The sequence below is a fragment of the Tupaia chinensis genome, unplaced genomic scaffold, assembly GCF_000334495.1.
Source record: "Tupaia chinensis unplaced genomic scaffold, TupChi_1.0 Scaffold148801_1, whole genome shotgun sequence".
Taxonomy (NCBI): domain Eukaryota; kingdom Metazoa; phylum Chordata; class Mammalia; order Scandentia; family Tupaiidae; genus Tupaia; species Tupaia belangeri.
This window is the reverse complement of record NW_006208648.1, coordinates 322,529-338,954: the sequence shown is the minus strand read 5'-3', so window position 1 is coordinate 338,954 and position 16,426 is coordinate 322,529. Positions and strand designations below refer to the sequence as shown.

Genomic DNA, 16,426 nt, shown 5'->3' with positions numbered 1-16,426 from the left:
CGGCTGTCTTCCCCTTTCGGTGCCCTCCTGGTTACCAAAGCATCTTGGTTTGCCAGTTGGAACCCAGCCATCCTGCAACCCGACAAGTCTGCAGAGACAGGCCACCTGCCGAGCATCACCCAGGGGGCCGGGTGCGAGGGCGCCCAGATGGTACACGTCCACCCTCGGGGCTCAGGCTCTGGGGGAGGAGAGCAGGCAGCCCACTGTGGGAGGCTGCACACCAGCGAATATCGCTGGTTTCTCAGAGAGCAAACAATTACACAATGACAAAGGCCATGATTGGCTCCCCTTCAAAACCTCACCTTCAAAACCATACTCTGATTGGCCACTTCCCATAGCAAATCGGTGAGCTTAGAATCCCTCAGATTTGCATATCTAGCCCCTCATGATTGGTTCACAAAAGCAACCAATCATAACCCACCTTCTACAATCCTTCATTCAACCAATCACTGCCCCCCAGCATGTATATAACCACGATCCCTGGCCCACAATAAATAGACGACCCTGAAGACCTGTGACACTGCATCGTCTCGGCGTCTCCGTGCTGCCCACAATAAATGGAGGATGCGTCGTCTCTGTGCGTCCTTCGTCCCGTCTCTCACTCCTTCCCTCAGGAAACCCGTTCGACTGTCCCCGGGGTCGGCACAGGCCACACTTGTTGAAAAATGAAGCTGGGAAGGAGAGGGGTGGGAGGGGAGGGTGATTTTTAAAGAGATTGTCGAGGAAGGTAAAATTTGAGGGACCAGCAGATGGCATAATGGTTACGTTGCTGGACTCCCATGTAGTTAACTGTGGTTCGAGTCCCAGATCCGGGGGTTTGAAACTCATGTGTGTGCATGCCCCAAATCCCAAGAGAACGGAGAAGCATGGCCATACCCCCCCCCACCAGGTGATTTATCGCTTTCTGTCTAAGTTTTCCTGAGTGTGAAATTGGGGTTGGGGTGTGTGGGGGGCATCTGCAAGAGAACCAGCCTCTCTTCCAGTCACTGGGAGGCCCCCAGGCAGCGAGGGAGCTGGGTGGGGCTCACTTCTAATGCACCTTTTGAAAAGTGAGGAGGGCCTTCATTCCCACAAGGTACTACAGACAATGGGGGGAGTGTTCACTGACTGCCTCCCCCTCACTGGCCTGCTGCTCTGCTCTGCTCTGCGAGGTCTGAGGGCAGAGGCTGGGAGCGCCCCAGGAGCCCCTCGGCCCCTGTGGCCAGGTGCACCTGCTCTGTCTACCGGGGCTATGGGGTGGTGAGGGGACACTGTGGCTTACATTCTGCTGAGTGTGCCACCTAAGGTCAAAGGCCACGGGCAGAGCGAAAGAGCAGTTGGTGAAGGGGATGCTACTACCTCCCCCTACCTCAGAATGTAGGTGGCCAGAAGACCGGCCACATAGAGGTCAGACCTAACTGTCTTACGAGAAGGTGGTGCTGGGGCCAGCAGGTAGTGTGGAGGCCACGGTGCCTGGGTCACACATGGCCGGCACGGTTTGAGTCCTGGACCAGGCAGCTTGAAAAACATGCTGGGGCTGGGGGCAGCAGGTAGCATGGTGGTTAAAGGTGCTGGATTCCCACATGGCTTACCGTGGTTCCAGTCCCAGACCCAGAGGCTTGCTTTCTTACTTTTCCTTTCTTTCTCTCTCTGGTCAAATTTTTTAAAAAGGCTTCCACATTTTTCTCCTGGAAAACAATCGCATGGGAGCTCCAACTTTAATCTGGAAACAGACTGAAGGCTAAGGGAAGTGTGGCCGGATTGATCCTGAGGGCTCCCAACGGGGGAGGGAGCCAGCATTAAAAACCCATTATCGGCTTTAAAAAACATGTCAGGCCAGGGCTGGCAGGTGGCGCCTGCAGTGCAAGAGGAGCACCAGGCCTGTGTCTGCAGACGGGCGGGGCAGACACTGGCCAAGGGGGCTCAGTGTCTGCAGGGCTGGAGGCCCACAGTGGAGCACCCCTACCCCACAGGCCGGCTGGCTGCAGAGGACGGTCCAATAGCCTCATCTTCAGGTCCTGCCCCGGCCACTGCACGTGTGATGAAGCCGTATAGCAAAAGTGCCATGGTTAGACACAGAACAGAGCTAATTGTTCTTTTGGGTTTTTTTGAGAGGTTTTTGCCATAGGGCTCGTATGCTTACCAGAGAGACAGAGTGAGAAATCACCCCCCAGGGGGGAATGGTCACACCACACTCCCTTCTCCTCCATTCTCTCGGGATCTTGGGTACGTACACACACACACACACACACACACACACACACAGTGTGAATTTAAGCCACTGGGTCTGGGACTGGAACCATGGTTGACTACATGGGAGTCCAGCAACATAGCCATTATGCTAACTGCTGGTCCCAAGAGGTAATTGGTAATTGTTCAGGATGGGCTGTGGCAACCAGTCCTTTCCTCTGTTAACATAAGAATAAAACATAACCAACATTCTGTAACAACATAACAACTGTTAACTGATATACAATGTCACATAACCCTAACCCGCTACTTTTAATCCTGAATTGTTCATGAATGTGGGAATGGTGAGATTGTGAAGGTGTTACAAATTCTGAAACCTGTGGGCCCAGAAAAGCAAACTCTGGGGTCAGCAGGCAGGAGGGTGATTAGAGTGCTGGACTCCCACATGGCCGACTGCAGTTCAAGTCCCAAAGTTGGCAGCTTACTTTCTCACTTTCCCTTTTTCTCTATCTGGTCAAATTTAATAAATAAATAATAATAGCAAATAAATAAATAATTCTAAAAAAAAAAAGCGAATGCTATCATAAAGAAAAACCTATTATATGCTTTAAAAAGCATGTCAGGCCAGGGCTGGCAGGTGGCGTGATGGTTAAGGTGCTGGGTTTCTATTGGCCAATCATGGTTTGAGTCCTGAACCTGGCAGCTTGCTTTTTCACTTTCCCTGTTTCTCTCTGGTCAAATTAAGATAACGATAATGATAATAAATAAAATTAAATACTTAAAAAAGAAAAACAGGGACCAGCAGTTGGTGTAATGACTATGTTGCCGGACTCCCATGTAGCCGACCGCGGTTCGAGTCCTGGACTTTCTTTATATGGATAGTTAATAACAAACTCTGACTATTCAACAGTAAGACAGGCAAAACACCGGATAAACCATTAAGTGCAATTGTTCCTTTATAAATCATCCACTATTAAACCAGCCTATGATGAATAGCGTTCAGAAGTCAAATGGCTTATAGGCACTTCGGGCAGTTTTTGAAAAACACCTGAACTCATAAGATGGTAAGTGTATTTAATATTACAAAATTACTAATCCACGTAGAAATTAGGTACAACTATCTTAGAAAAGATATTTGTACTTGCTCAGGGCCAGCAGGTGGTGTGGAGGCTAAGGTAGCTGGATCTCACAGGGCTGACTGCACGGTCTGAGTCCTGGACTGGGCAGCTTGAAAAACATGCTGGGGGTGGGGCCGGTAGGTGGCATGGTGGTCAAAGGTGCTGGCCTCCCATGTGGCCGACTGTGGCTCAAGTCCCGGACCTGGCGGCTTGCATTCTCGCTTTCCCTTTCTCTGTCTCTCTTTGGTCAAATTTAAAAGAAAAAAAAAAGGGAATTAAATATTTTTTTTTAAAAAGGGAAAAACATGCTGGGCATGTGTGTGAGAGTGCCCCCAAAAAGCTATTTTTGCTCAAGAGACTGTCAGAAGGACGTTTCTGGATTCCCTAGTTAAAGCTCCCGAGAACCAGAGGACGACTGGCTGTCAGGCCTAACGCACCAACACGCCAGCTCGCCACCGCGTCTAACCCCTACCTCGGCACACCTGGTCACTCGCTACGCAATCGTCCTTCACCACACCAACCAGTGGTGTCTCGAAGGCTTTCCAGTCACTAAGCTGCCATTTGGGTTGGATTCCTTTTTTTTTTAGAAAGAGAGGCTTTTGCTATGGGGAATATGTGCTCACTAGAAAGGCAAAAAAACAGAAAGCGAGAAATCACCACCACCACCCCCATGAGGGATGATGGCCAGGCCGCAATCCCTTCTCCATTTTCCTCTCAGGATTTTGGGAACACCCGCACACGCGCTTGGCGTGAGTTTCAAGTCACCAAGTCCAGGACTTGAACCGCGGTCAGACATGTGGGAGTCCGGCGACGTAGCTATCATGCCACGTGCTGTCCCTGGATTCCTTTTTGAGGAGGGAAGCACAAGAGGCTCAAGCCTCTGTCAAAGGCTGAGTGAGCAGATGATTCAGAAGTCAATGTACCCGGGAACGCCGGCTCTCAGGAAGGTGGTGTGGAGGAGCTGCGGGTGAAGAGAGCGGCGGTGCCAACTGCTTCCCAGGTGAGGCTCTGCTGTAACCAGTTCCTGGGGACTTATCTGAAAGCTCTCCTCAAGCCTAAGGATGGGATTTCTTTGCTTTTTCCTTTTTAAAATGTTTTGCTATATGGAGTGCGCACTTGCTGGAGAACGATAGCAGGAAAGTGAGGGACGGCCAAGCAGTGCCCCCGAGGTGGGGATGGCACACCACAGTGTGTACCATATTCCCCATAGCAAAAGCCTCTTTCTAAAAAAAAAGGAATCCAACCCAAATGGCAGCTTAGTGACTGGAAAGCCTTCCGCTCCATCCTCCTCTTGGGGTTCTGGGCGTGCACACACATGTGCACAGTGTAATTTTTGAGGCCCCGGGTTTGGGACTCGAACTGCACCATCACCCATGTGCGAGCGAGCCGCCTTAATGTCCATACCAACTGCGAGCCCAGAAACATGTTCACTTCTTACAGAAACAAACGTAAAGGGGAGAGGGCAGAACTCCCAAGGTAACTGGTATGAAAATATTCCCTAGGGACCAGCAGATGGCGTACGGTTATGTTGCTGGACTCCCACCTAGTTGACTGCGGTTCGAGTCCTGGACCTGGCAGATTAAAACTCACACAGGGCACATGTGCATGTATGCCCCAAATCCTGGGAGGAGACAGGCAGAGAAGATATTGTGGCATGGTCATCCCCCTGGGGGGTGAGTTTTCGCTTTCTGTCTCTCTATCTCCCTCTGTCTCTCTGGAAAGCACACACACCCTATAGCAAAAATTTCTTTCTTTTTTGTAGACTTATTTTATTTAACTTTATTTGTTTACTTATTTTCATCTGACCAGAGAGGGACACAATGAGAGAGTGAGAGAGAAAGCAAACCGCCAGGTCCGGGACTCGAACCGGTTGACCATGTGGAAGTCTAGCACCCTTAACCACCATGCTACCTGCTGGCCCTTAGCGAAAATTTCTTAAATAGAAAGAAGCTCCCCAAGTAGCCGGCTATTGCGATTACCACAGTGGAGGTCCCAGATCCCAGCGTGGCAGCGGGTCCCTTTGCAGACAGAGACAGTTCCATTTACCAAAGGCAATTCACACTCGGGAAAGACCATGACGGTTTCGAGGTTCTTGTTTTATTTACAAGTAAGTGAAGACTGCCCCCGTAGACGCTAACTTGGGGGAAGGTGGGCAGCGTAAACCCGCAGCTGCCAGCTCCACGGAGCATGCTGAAAGAAGTCCACGCCGGAGTCTCTCCATGCAGTGGTTCTTCACCAGAAAGCCACGCCAAACCCAAACCACATGATTCCTTCATGCTGCCTACGTGAAAGAAGTGAAAATAACAGTGGCTTCAAGACCTCGCAGTCTGGCCGCACCTGCGAGGAGGGCGTGGAGACCAGGGTCACCCTCTGCTCTCCAGCAGGAGCCCTGGCAGGTTCAGTACTCGTCCAGGGTGTCTGCTCGGGGGATGGAGAGGCCGCGGTCCTTGAGCGCCCGCACTTTCAGCTTCTCTGCTTCCAGCCTGGTCTGCTGCTCCACCCTCTGCTCCTCCAGGATCTCTTCAATGGACACCTGCTGCAGGGGCGTGTCACTCTCCTTCTCCAAATCCTGCACAAGACCGAGAACAGAAGACACTACAGACCGAAAGGCGAATGGGTCCGTGTACGGGCTGGGGTTATTTTCCCTAACTGACAGGGTTGAAATCGTCTTCTCTAGGGACAGGTTAAGTTGTGTGTGTGTTTTTTTTAAGAATTACATAATTTTATTGATTATTTTTTAGAAGAATTATTTATTTGATTTCATTTGTTACTATTTTTTAATTTGATCAGAAAGAGAGAAAGGGAAAGTGTGAAAGCAAGTTGTTAGGTCTGAGACTCGAACTGTGGTTGGCCATATGGGAGGGGAGTCCAGCAGCTTAACCACCACACCACCTGCTGGCCCACTATTATTAAAAAGTTTTTAAAAGAATTATTCACTTTATTTATTATTTATTTTTGGAGAGGTTTTTGCTACAGGGTGTATGCACTTGCCAGACAGACAGAGACAGTGAGACAGAAAGCGAGAAATCACTCCTCAAAGGGGACGGCCATGCTGCAATCCTTTCTCCTCCACTCTCCCCTTAGGATCTTGGGCGTGCATGCACATGTACCTGGCATGAGTTTAAGCCACCGGGTTTGGGACTCGAATTGCTGTCAACTACATGGGAGTCCAGCAACATAGCCATTACACCAACTGCTGGTCCCAAGAATTATTTCTTTTAATTTTATTTGTTCATTAATTTGACCAGAGAGAGAGAGAGAGGGGTAAAGTGAGAAAGCAAGCCACCAGGTCGGGGACTTGAACCATGGTCGGCCATGTGGGAGTGTCCACCAGCCCCTTAATCACCATGCCACCGGCTGGCCCCTCATTACTATTGCTTAATTTGCTATAGGGCACATGTACTCACTAGAGAGACAAGGACAGTGGAGAAGTGAGAAGGCAAGCTGCCAGGCCCAGAACTCGAACCGTGGCTGGCCATGTGGAGGGCAGCACCTAACCACCATGTACCTGTTGGCCCCTTGACCTTTCCCAAGGAAAAATGACTAGGACCACTTCGAGACAGCTATCTTCTTGGCCATAGCGAGCCCAGGAGAGTGGGCCGGCCCCGTGGAGCCATGGTTAAGGGAGCGAGGTCACGTAGCCTGCAGGGACTCAGGCCAGTGAGCGGCACAGTGGCTGGGGTGCTGGATCCCACATGACTGTGTGGATCTGATCCTGCACCTGGTGGCTTGAGGAGCACGCCGCACACGTGCACGTGTGCCCAAGGTCTCCAGAGCAGAGGAGGAGAGGGGACTGCGGCACGGCTGTCTACCTCCTTGAGGGGTGCTTCTCTCTCTCTGGGAAGCACCTATGCCCTCGAGCAAAGTAAACCAAAAGAAAAGAAAAGAGAAACACGCTCTGTGGGTGTGCACATCCCCAATCCCGACAGGGTGGAGAGACGGAGAAAGGACTACAGTATGATCGTGCCCCAGTGGGGGATGCTTTCCTCCCTTTCTCCTCCTGTCAGTCTCTCTGGTGAGTCACTCTGACTAAATTAAAAGGGGGTAAAAAAAGAAGAGACAGAAGCCAAGCACCATTACCGAGGCCAGGATGGTTTGTTTCAGACCCCGCCGTGAGCGAAGTCAGCTGGTGCCCAGTAAGAGGCAGGGCACTGGCTCACGTCCACCCGCAGTTCCGCAGAGGCAACCCATTGCCCTGCTGTAGGAAGGGGAGTCCCTAACCGCACCCAGCACCCCTGCCCCGCCACAGTGCGTGTGCAGAGAAACCACAGCAGACCAGCCACATTACCGGACCAGTGTGGCCCAATATATTCTCCAATATTGGATTAAAAGGGTTTTTTTTTTTTTTTCTTAATAAAAAATGATTCCCTTATTGTAAAAATACATACTCACTATAAGAAATTTAGGTAATAGACAAGCAGAAACAAGTGTAAAATAATCCACAGTCCCAGTTTGAAGGATTTATATATATATATATATATATATATATAGACTGGGGTCAGCAGGTGGAGTGTTGGTTAGGGTGTTGGACTCCTACATGGATGACTGCAATTCGACTTGCTTTCTCAGTTTCTCTGTCTCCCTCCTTCCCGCACTCCCTCGTCAAATTAAATTAAATAAACAAACAAATAAATAAATAAAGCTAGGGGCCGGCAGGTGGCATGGTGGTTGAGGTGCTGGATTCCCACAGGGCTGACTGTGGTTCAAGTCCTGGACCCAGGCAGGGGCTTTCCTTCTCTCTCTCTCTTTCTTTCTTTCTTTTTTTTTTGGAGAGGTTTTTGCTATAGGGCACGTGCGCTCGCCAGACAGAGAGAGACATAGAGATAGAAAGCGAGAAATCACCCCCCAGAGGGGATGGTCACGCCACAATCCCTTCTCCTCCATTCTCCTCTCGGGATCTTGGGCACGCATGCACACGCGCCCGGCGCGAGTTTTAAGCCACTGGGTCCGGGACGTGAACCGCGGTTGACTACGTGGGTGTCCAGCAACATAGCCATTATGCTAACTGCTGGTTCCCTCTCTCTCTCTTTCTGATCAAATTAATAACAACAATAATAATGATAATGAATAAAATTAAATAAATAATTCTTTAAAAAAATAAAAATAAAGCTAAATAAAATTCCTTTAAAAATGTATATATCAACTTAAAAATTCTTTATAAGGCGACTAGCAGATGGTGTAATGCATATGTCACTGGACTCCCATGAAGTTGAAAGCCGTTTAAGTCCCAGACCCGGCGGCTTAAAACTCACGCCAAGCCTGTGTGTGTGCATGCCCAAGATCCCGAGACAAGGATGGAGAAGGAACTATGGCATGGCCATCCTCCTGTCTCTCTGTTTGTGTTTCTCCAATGAAAAAGAAAAAAAAAACTTTATTAAAAAAAAAAAACAAAAAAACTCAATGCAAATATTTAGGTAATTTGTTTACTTTTACTTACATAGCATAAGTTTAGTATTTTTATTTTGGGATATCTTAAAAATATCTGATAATTGGGACCAGCAGATGGCATAACGGTTATGTCACTAGACTCCCATGCAGTCAACTGTGGTTTGAGTACTAGACCCGGCCACTTAAAAACTTAGGCCGGGCATATGTGCGTGCATGCCTCTAATCCCAAGAGGCGAATGAAGAAGAAGAGACTGTGGCATGGCTATCTGCCCCCTCCGGGGGAGATGTCTCACTTTCTGTCTCTCTCTGTCTCTCCAGTGAGCGCACATGCCCTATAGCAAAAATCTCTCTAAAAAAAAAAATCTGATAATCAATTTCAGAGAACCTTGCTATAAAAATATCTCACTATCCACAGATTCATCTTACTCTCCTTTAAAATGAGGACAGATACCATTCTCTGTGTGTATGTGTGCTTTAAAGAATTATTTATTTATTATTTTTCAATTTGACCCAAGAGAGACAGAGTGAGACAGAAAGTGAGAAAGCAAGCCACCAGGTGTGGGACTTGAACTGTGATCAGCCATGTGGGAGTCCAGCACCTTAACCACATGCCACCTGCCAGCCCCTATTCTGTGTTTTTGTAAAATGGAAGCCCATACAAAGTACTCCTGCTTCTTGCCCTCCTCTCTGAATCTCAGTTACAGTGTCTGAGACGGTGCTGGCCCCACTTCCCGGATGGTCTAGTCTGGCCCCTGATCTACACTCTGCCCCAGGTAGTGACAGTACTGGAAGAATGGCTCTCGCCAGATCAGTCATGACGAAAGCCACACACACGTGAGCAAGCCCTGCCCTGATGGAGAGCGAACGGCATCTAGCAAAACACACGCAGCCCTTAACACGTGCCCTCACACCTTGCTGCAGGAGGGCCCTTCCCCGGGCCGTTCCTTCAGCTCCCATGTCCCCGGGCTGCTGCTCCCACAGACGGCTCTATCACCTAAGGATGTGCGTTACCACGCTTGAGGCAGAGGGCAGGGATCTCTGAGGCAGCACTACGCGGACAGATTCTCTGTGTTCTCTGGGTCTGAGCTGCCTCGGGGCTGCATCATTTCTTCAAACCCACTGCAAACCTACTGCTGACTCGTGACCAGCAATCAGTCCTGACCCATGTTTCTCTAGCGCTACACTGCACAACTTCTGTAGTGCCCAGACCAAACCAGAGTACTTCCCCCCACAAAGGGGAGCCAAGAGAACACGAATCTCTAAGCACACGCACGTGTCCACTTCCTTCTCCGTGTTTACACACAACTCTGCACAGTGCGCCTTCACGCCCATGGAGCTGGCACACAATGCACGCCTGCGTGTTCACGACTGCGGACGTGAAAGAGACTAGATGTAAGCAGAAACGCTTACCGGTCTCCGCTTTAAAAATTAAGTTCAGAAAATTACTTAAAAAAAAAAAAAAAAATCACGCGTTAGGAACTGCAAATGCTGTACCGGTTACATCACTGGACTCACATGTAATTGACAGTGGTTCGAGTTCCAGACCTGGAGATGAGACGTGTGTGAGTGCGTGCCCAAAATCCCGAGAGGAGAATGGGGAAGGGACTATGGCACGGCCCCTGGGGGTGATTTCTCGCTCTCTGTCTCTCCTGCGAGTGCACGGGCCTTACAGTAAAAACCTCTCTCTAAAATGTCACCCATAGGGACCAGCAGATGGCATAATCCACATGGCTGAATGTGGTTTGAGTCCTGGACCTGGCAGTTTGCTTTCTCTCTCTGTCAAATTGAATAGAATTAAATAAATAAATCTTTTTAAAAAAAATTTAAAAAAATAAAGAGAGGAAAAGTGAGAAAAGAAAGCGCCAGGTTCAGGACTTGAACTGTAGTCATCCATGTGGAGGTCCAGCTCCCTAACCACCATGTCACCTGCCAGCCCCTGTAGGGGGCTTCTCTCTTTTTAAAAAACAATGATTTATTTAATTTAATTTAACTATTCATTTATTTTAATTTAACCAGAGAGAGAGGGAAAGTAAGAAAGCAAGCCTCCAGGTCCAGGACTCGAACCATGGCTGGCTATGTGGGAGTCCAGTGTCTTAACCACCGCGCCAGCTGCCGGCCCCTACAGCTTCTCTTTTAAAGTTACAATTTTCCAAACTAATCTACTGGTTGCCCGTGAGAAGCTGAGTGAGGGGTAGAAGTTATCTTTCCCCCCTTCGTGAAAAGACAGAAAGAAACAAGTCTAACTGACATGGTATCAAGGCCCACAGCTGCTGAGCAGTTTTCACTTACTATTTCTCCTAGTAGGACCACATTTTCTCCTCTGACCACAAAAATCCCTCGTGGAATGTCACCGTACTTTTTGCCCACATGAATACGTTCCACAGTCTGATGCAGCACTAAGTTAGCTACAGGTGCACAGGGAAGAAACAGAGATGCTTAGTTCACGTTACCAGGGACAGGTCCGTAACTCAGTTATTTTGAGTAGGAAAGATTTAGGTAAACATGATTTCCGAACTTTTGGGAAAGATAAAAAGTCAAATAACCTTTCCTTTGTCCTTGAGTAAGACATACCGCGGAGGAGATTTATAAACGATCGCACACCGAGACGGATGTGCAATTCTGCTGTGCTGATACAGGAACGATGGCAGGAGCGAGCTAAGAAAAACAGGAACTCCTTTGTCGTGGACTGCTAATACCAACTTAGCAATAAGAAGGCATAAATGAACAGGAAAACTGGAAAGCTTGGACCTAAACCAAAGCAGAGATAAAACCTGGTTCTCGGAAGGTAACAGGTATTTTTTACTATATGGATTTGTGTATGTGACCATTTACTGGAGATTTAACTTTGCTCAGTACTCAGGATTCATTTAACCCAGTGCCAAGGATTATGATACAGCGAACATCCATTTTGAAGGTGAGGCAGCCAGTGGGGTGGTGAAGGCGACTAGATTCCACATGGCTGACTGCACAGTTCAAGTCCTGGACCCAGAGGTTTGAAGAACACATTGGGCATGGCGTGTGTGGATGCCCAAAATTCTAAAGGGAGGGAGAAATGGAAGAGAAGGGACTGCGCATGACAGGGTGCACTTTCTTTCTCTCTCTCTCCCTGGCAAGCGCATGTACCCACTGGAAAAATTCAAAAACAAAAACACACTATTTGCTCATCTCATCAGATAACCATACTGGTAATCTAAGAGTAACCTCGATCTTCACTATTTGTTCTTTGAAGTACTCTGATGAATTTGACTTAAGATTTAGAGCCCCAATGTGCTCAAAATAACTACTTTTCTTCTATCAATTGGTATGACTTGTCTTAACTGAAGCAGAGCAGGAATCTGTGTTCATATCTTCTATAATTCTTTCAGGTGTTTCAAGCACGAGGTTTTTCTCCTGCCTAAATCTGGTCACCTGGCAGATGTCCACCCAATGTGCATATGAACAGACAAGCCTGACACCGAGTAGGCACAGACCCCAATCTTAGAGAAATGCGATATATAAGTAAAGACAAGACTCCCGAGTCTGCTGTACCCGTGTGGAAAATAACGAACTTGACGCTGGGGCTCCTGAAAGCCCCAGGAAGTGCCTTCTGCAGCTCCCACGGGACAAGGAGGGCCCTCCCTCGGCGCAGGAACAGCTCCGGAGTAGCCGCACCCAGGCCCCGGTATGAATGAGCGGCCTTTTCAGTGGCCTGAGCTCATTCCTGCCATGCGGCTCCCTCTAATGGGAGAAATAAAGACAGTCCAAAGCTGTAATGTGTCCTACTGAAGCCCAGTCTAGAAAAGTGAGCTTGTAAGAACATGAGCCTTTGCACCAGCTCACCACAGCGTGGCGCACAATGACGTGTTCACTCAGAGCAGATGCCTTACACAAAACACACGCGGTGCGGCCGCAGAAAGTGCAACAGCCGGCCCTCACACGCCCACGTTACGGGAGGAGCCGTCTGCAAGTTATACATACCGAACTGATCGATGCTCCTTAAAAAGCCTATAAGTGTCCTTCCGTCTCGAAGCAGGACCAAGTGCTTTTCTGGGAAGAGAAAAAAAATATCTTTAACACAAAAACAGCTTCCTTGAGAATAACAACAAGAAGGAAGTCAGTGCTTTAGGCTGTACCACTTCCTCTCCCGATGTACTTAAGGAGGAGGTGACTGGGGAAATGGAGGGGGCCGCGGCAGCCTGAGGCCTGGACGAGAGGCTCGAGGTGGAGATCACCGTGGTGGGACTGGAAAGCGGGATGGCGCCCGGGGGCCTACAGCTGACACACCGGCCAGAGGCACTTCAGTTTCAGTATCTGAGAATTAAGACATTCAGTCTTGATGAACTTAACGCTCTTAATTCCAGAATGACTTCTCCCTCAACTGAAGAGTGTCCATCTCACGTTTGTTTGCAATAAGGGGCAGCTCTGAATAAAAACAAAGCCTTGGGCATTGACAACGAGAACTCTGGTGACCAGCTAGGGCAGGAATTCAGTTCTCTTTATCGAGAGCCACGTGCTGTGCGGCGCCTGGAGAGTGGAGACAAAGTAGAAAGTTGCCCATCTTATAAAGTCACACTCGTGCTGGAGGAAGACGAGAAAAGTACTCAGTACGGACAGCACCACGGACTCAACAGGACAGTGGGCCGCTGCGAGGACGGGGTGCGAAAGACGCTCCAGCAGCGAGCACAGGAAAGCTTGGCGGGGAGACTATGCGCTGAACCAGAGGACGGGAGTAATTCAGCTACGGCAAAAGGCCGCAACCCACTCGCCCGGTGCCGCGTAGAGAGCCTCCGACACGCAGAGCAGAGGAACGAGAACCCTGCGGTTCTGCCCTGGAGGAACTACCAGTCTCTCCTGCTCTGTAATTATCTCCGCACCGCAGGAAAAACACTTACCTATATAATACTCAGAGGAAGAGACTGTATCTACCTGGAGGAGGCATCTGAGCTAGACCTCGAAAGGCAGATAAATCAAGCATTTTTGCCAGAGCATCCGTGCACTCACCAGAGTGGCGGTGGTGGGGAGAGGGAGACTGGTCACCCCCATTTCTCCACTCTGTCGGGGTTCCGGACATGCACGCACACCAGACCAGTGTGGTTTTTCAAGCCACTGGGTCTGGGACTCAATCATACTGTTGGCCACGTGGGAGCCAACTGCCTTAACCACCAGAGCCAGAGCTGGCCTGAAAGGTGAGTGACTTTGGGCCACTAGAAACATGACAGAGAAGGGGTGGGGAGGGAAATCTGTCAGTTAGGCAGGAGGAAAACGACTATAAATGCATATATTTGGCTAAAAATTGAGGATATGAGAAACAAAACAAAACAACGAGAAACAGGAGACGAAGGGCGGAGGGTCCTGGGAGCAGACCACCTTTGTACGCGACTTCCTAAGGAACCAGAAAGCACTGAGGCTGACCTAATGGAAAAGCAAGCGCAGTCCTGAGACCCCTCCCAGAGTCTCCTGAGACAGGAGGTGGCCTGAGCCACGGTGGAGATGGGGGAGACGGTGCGGTGCTTCATGGTGTTAGGCAAGACGCGGGAGTCTGAAGCCATCGCAGGAGGACTAGTTTCCCAGGGGTGGAAACAGAAGAAGCAAGCTCAGGATCGAGGAGGTTATTCGCTCTCTGATTCTGAGTACCGCCAGGGCCCCTATGGAGAAGTGTCGGCCAGCAACAGAAATAAACAGTAAGAACGGAATGCCAGAAAGGTCAGAATTAGAGAAAGCAAGTTTGGATAAATCCACAAAAAGGTGATAAATTGCTAAAGTCCAGGAGCTCCCTGAAGGTTGAAAGCAGCAGGCCTCAGGGCCAGCCTACGGCCCACTGATTAGAGTCGTGACTGTGCGGTTGGAGTCCTGAACTCAGTGAAAAAAACAAAACAAAACAAAACAAAAACGCTAGACGCATGCCGGTGTGAGCCCCAAATCCAGATAGGACGGTGGTAGGGAGAAGGAGTTGTGGCGTGGCCACTCCCCATGGGGTGCCTTCTCTTTCTCTCTCTGGCTAGTGCACACACCTTCTGGCAAATTGAAACAAAAGGAAGGAAGGAAAGGAAGGAAGGAAGGAAGGAAGGAGGGAAGAAGGAGGCCACACACGCAGCCCAAGAGACCATCTGTTTTGGGACCCAAAAGCGTTGGAGAAGTAAACTGTGCAGCACCAGTGCGGGAGGGTCACACAGTGAACTCCGAAGGGTGCCTTAGGTGGGTGCCTTCAGGAATGCAGCCCTGGGGCCAGCAGGTGTGGTGAAGGCAGCTGGGTCTCACAGGGCAGACTGCAGGGTTCCTGGAACCCTCGAGGGCACTTGCACATGTGTACCTGAGACCCTGAAGGAGGGAGGACAGGAGGAGGGATTACAACACGACCATGCCCCACGGGGTGCGTTCTCATTATTCCTGCTTCTTTCCAGGCAGCACAGTCATCCTCTGGCACATTACAAAAAAAAATATTGAGATGGACAAGCACACAGGAAGGGAAGAACAGTGGGGAGAGAGAGGATATGGAAAACAAGGGGTACCGATGAGGAGGGCTCCCGAAGCAATGAGGGGAGAGAGTAAAGGCACAAACAGAAAAGAGGGAACCTTCCTGCTCAAAGGAGAGGGTACTGGGTGCCGCGGGTGGGCAGGCGGAGGCCCAGGCGGAGGCCCAGGCGGAGGCCCGGGTTTGATTCCTCACGCATCCTAAAAAGCCAGTCGTGGCGCGGTCCGTCATCCCGGTTACTCGGGAGGCTGAGGCAGGAGGACTGCCCAACAGTGAGGTCCTAACCCCAGCCCCCCGCACACGCACGCATGCACACGCACACAGCATGGCTGAAAATACACAGACGGGGGAGGAGGAAAGCGTGCAAGTGTGCTGGGGTGGAGAATGAAGGGAGCACCTGGAGAAGCTTCAGACTTTTCAAGAAAGGAGGAAGCGGGACTGCCATCGGCCGAGACGGGTCGGAGGGCTTGAGAACAAAAGTGATTTGTAGTGAAATGGCAGAAGGTGTCAGAGGCTCCGAATAATTCAGACATACAAGGAGAGGTGTGGGCAAAAGGCCAGCCTCAAACGGCCCCGAGAGAAGGCTCATTACACAGCCCCAGCCCGGGTACACTTGTAGGTTGCGGCAATACACGGATCTGTCCCAAATACACCTTTCCACCTTTCCCTTCAAAAGCAAAATAAGGCGCTTAGGTTTAAATAACGATCTCAGAAAAACCACGAAATAACTCTCATTGCAGACGCCAACTCACACCTTCACACAGGAACTACAGAAACAGTCTGGAAGACATTCTGCAGCCATTTCTGAGTTACTGAGACGCGGCCCACGTCTGAAACGACGGGAAAGGCTCTTTGAGGAAGGACGCCCAGAGGGAGACTCAGAACATGGAAAGAGGACAACTGCAAGCAGTTCCTTCTGCTGCGGAAAGGGAGTGCGCCTGCGGTGGGCAGTAACTAGAGTGAGGGCGATCTTGGGGGTAAAAGCAAACCGTCTCGGGGTGGGGGAACTCTGAAGTGACTTCGCTGTTCCAAAAAAGCCAATACGTGTCCGGCAGAAGCCGCATCTACTACTTCAACCTGAAAGTGCTAACGACCCTCAGCAGAGAAGGCCCGCGCTTACTGCCAACCTCACCCAGCCGCTGCGGTCTCCGTGCTTGGTCCTCGGAGTCCGCTCCCGGAGCGTTTTCAGCCACCCCGCGGGAAGAAGCGCTACGCGGGGACGCTGCAGTGGGAGACGGGGCCCGGTGCGGGGCTGGTCCGCAGGCCACTGTCGCGCCGCGGCCTCCGCCCGGCGCACGGG

At 50.1% G+C, this 16,426-nt stretch overlaps 1 protein-coding gene across 1 annotated transcript; it reads right to left on the bottom strand.

The window, feature by feature from the left end:
* Positions 1–5,362: 5,362 nt before the first annotated feature.
* On the bottom strand, positions 5,363–16,421 carry LSM1 (LSM1 homolog, mRNA degradation associated; the record flags this gene model as incomplete). Its single annotated transcript, XM_014585070.2, has 4 exons — positions 5,363–5,856; positions 10,965–11,080; positions 12,633–12,701; positions 16,259–16,421. Coding segments are annotated over 4 exons (519 nt in total), but the record flags the coding sequence as incomplete, so codon positions are not given.
* Positions 16,422–16,426: the final 5 nt, after the last annotated feature.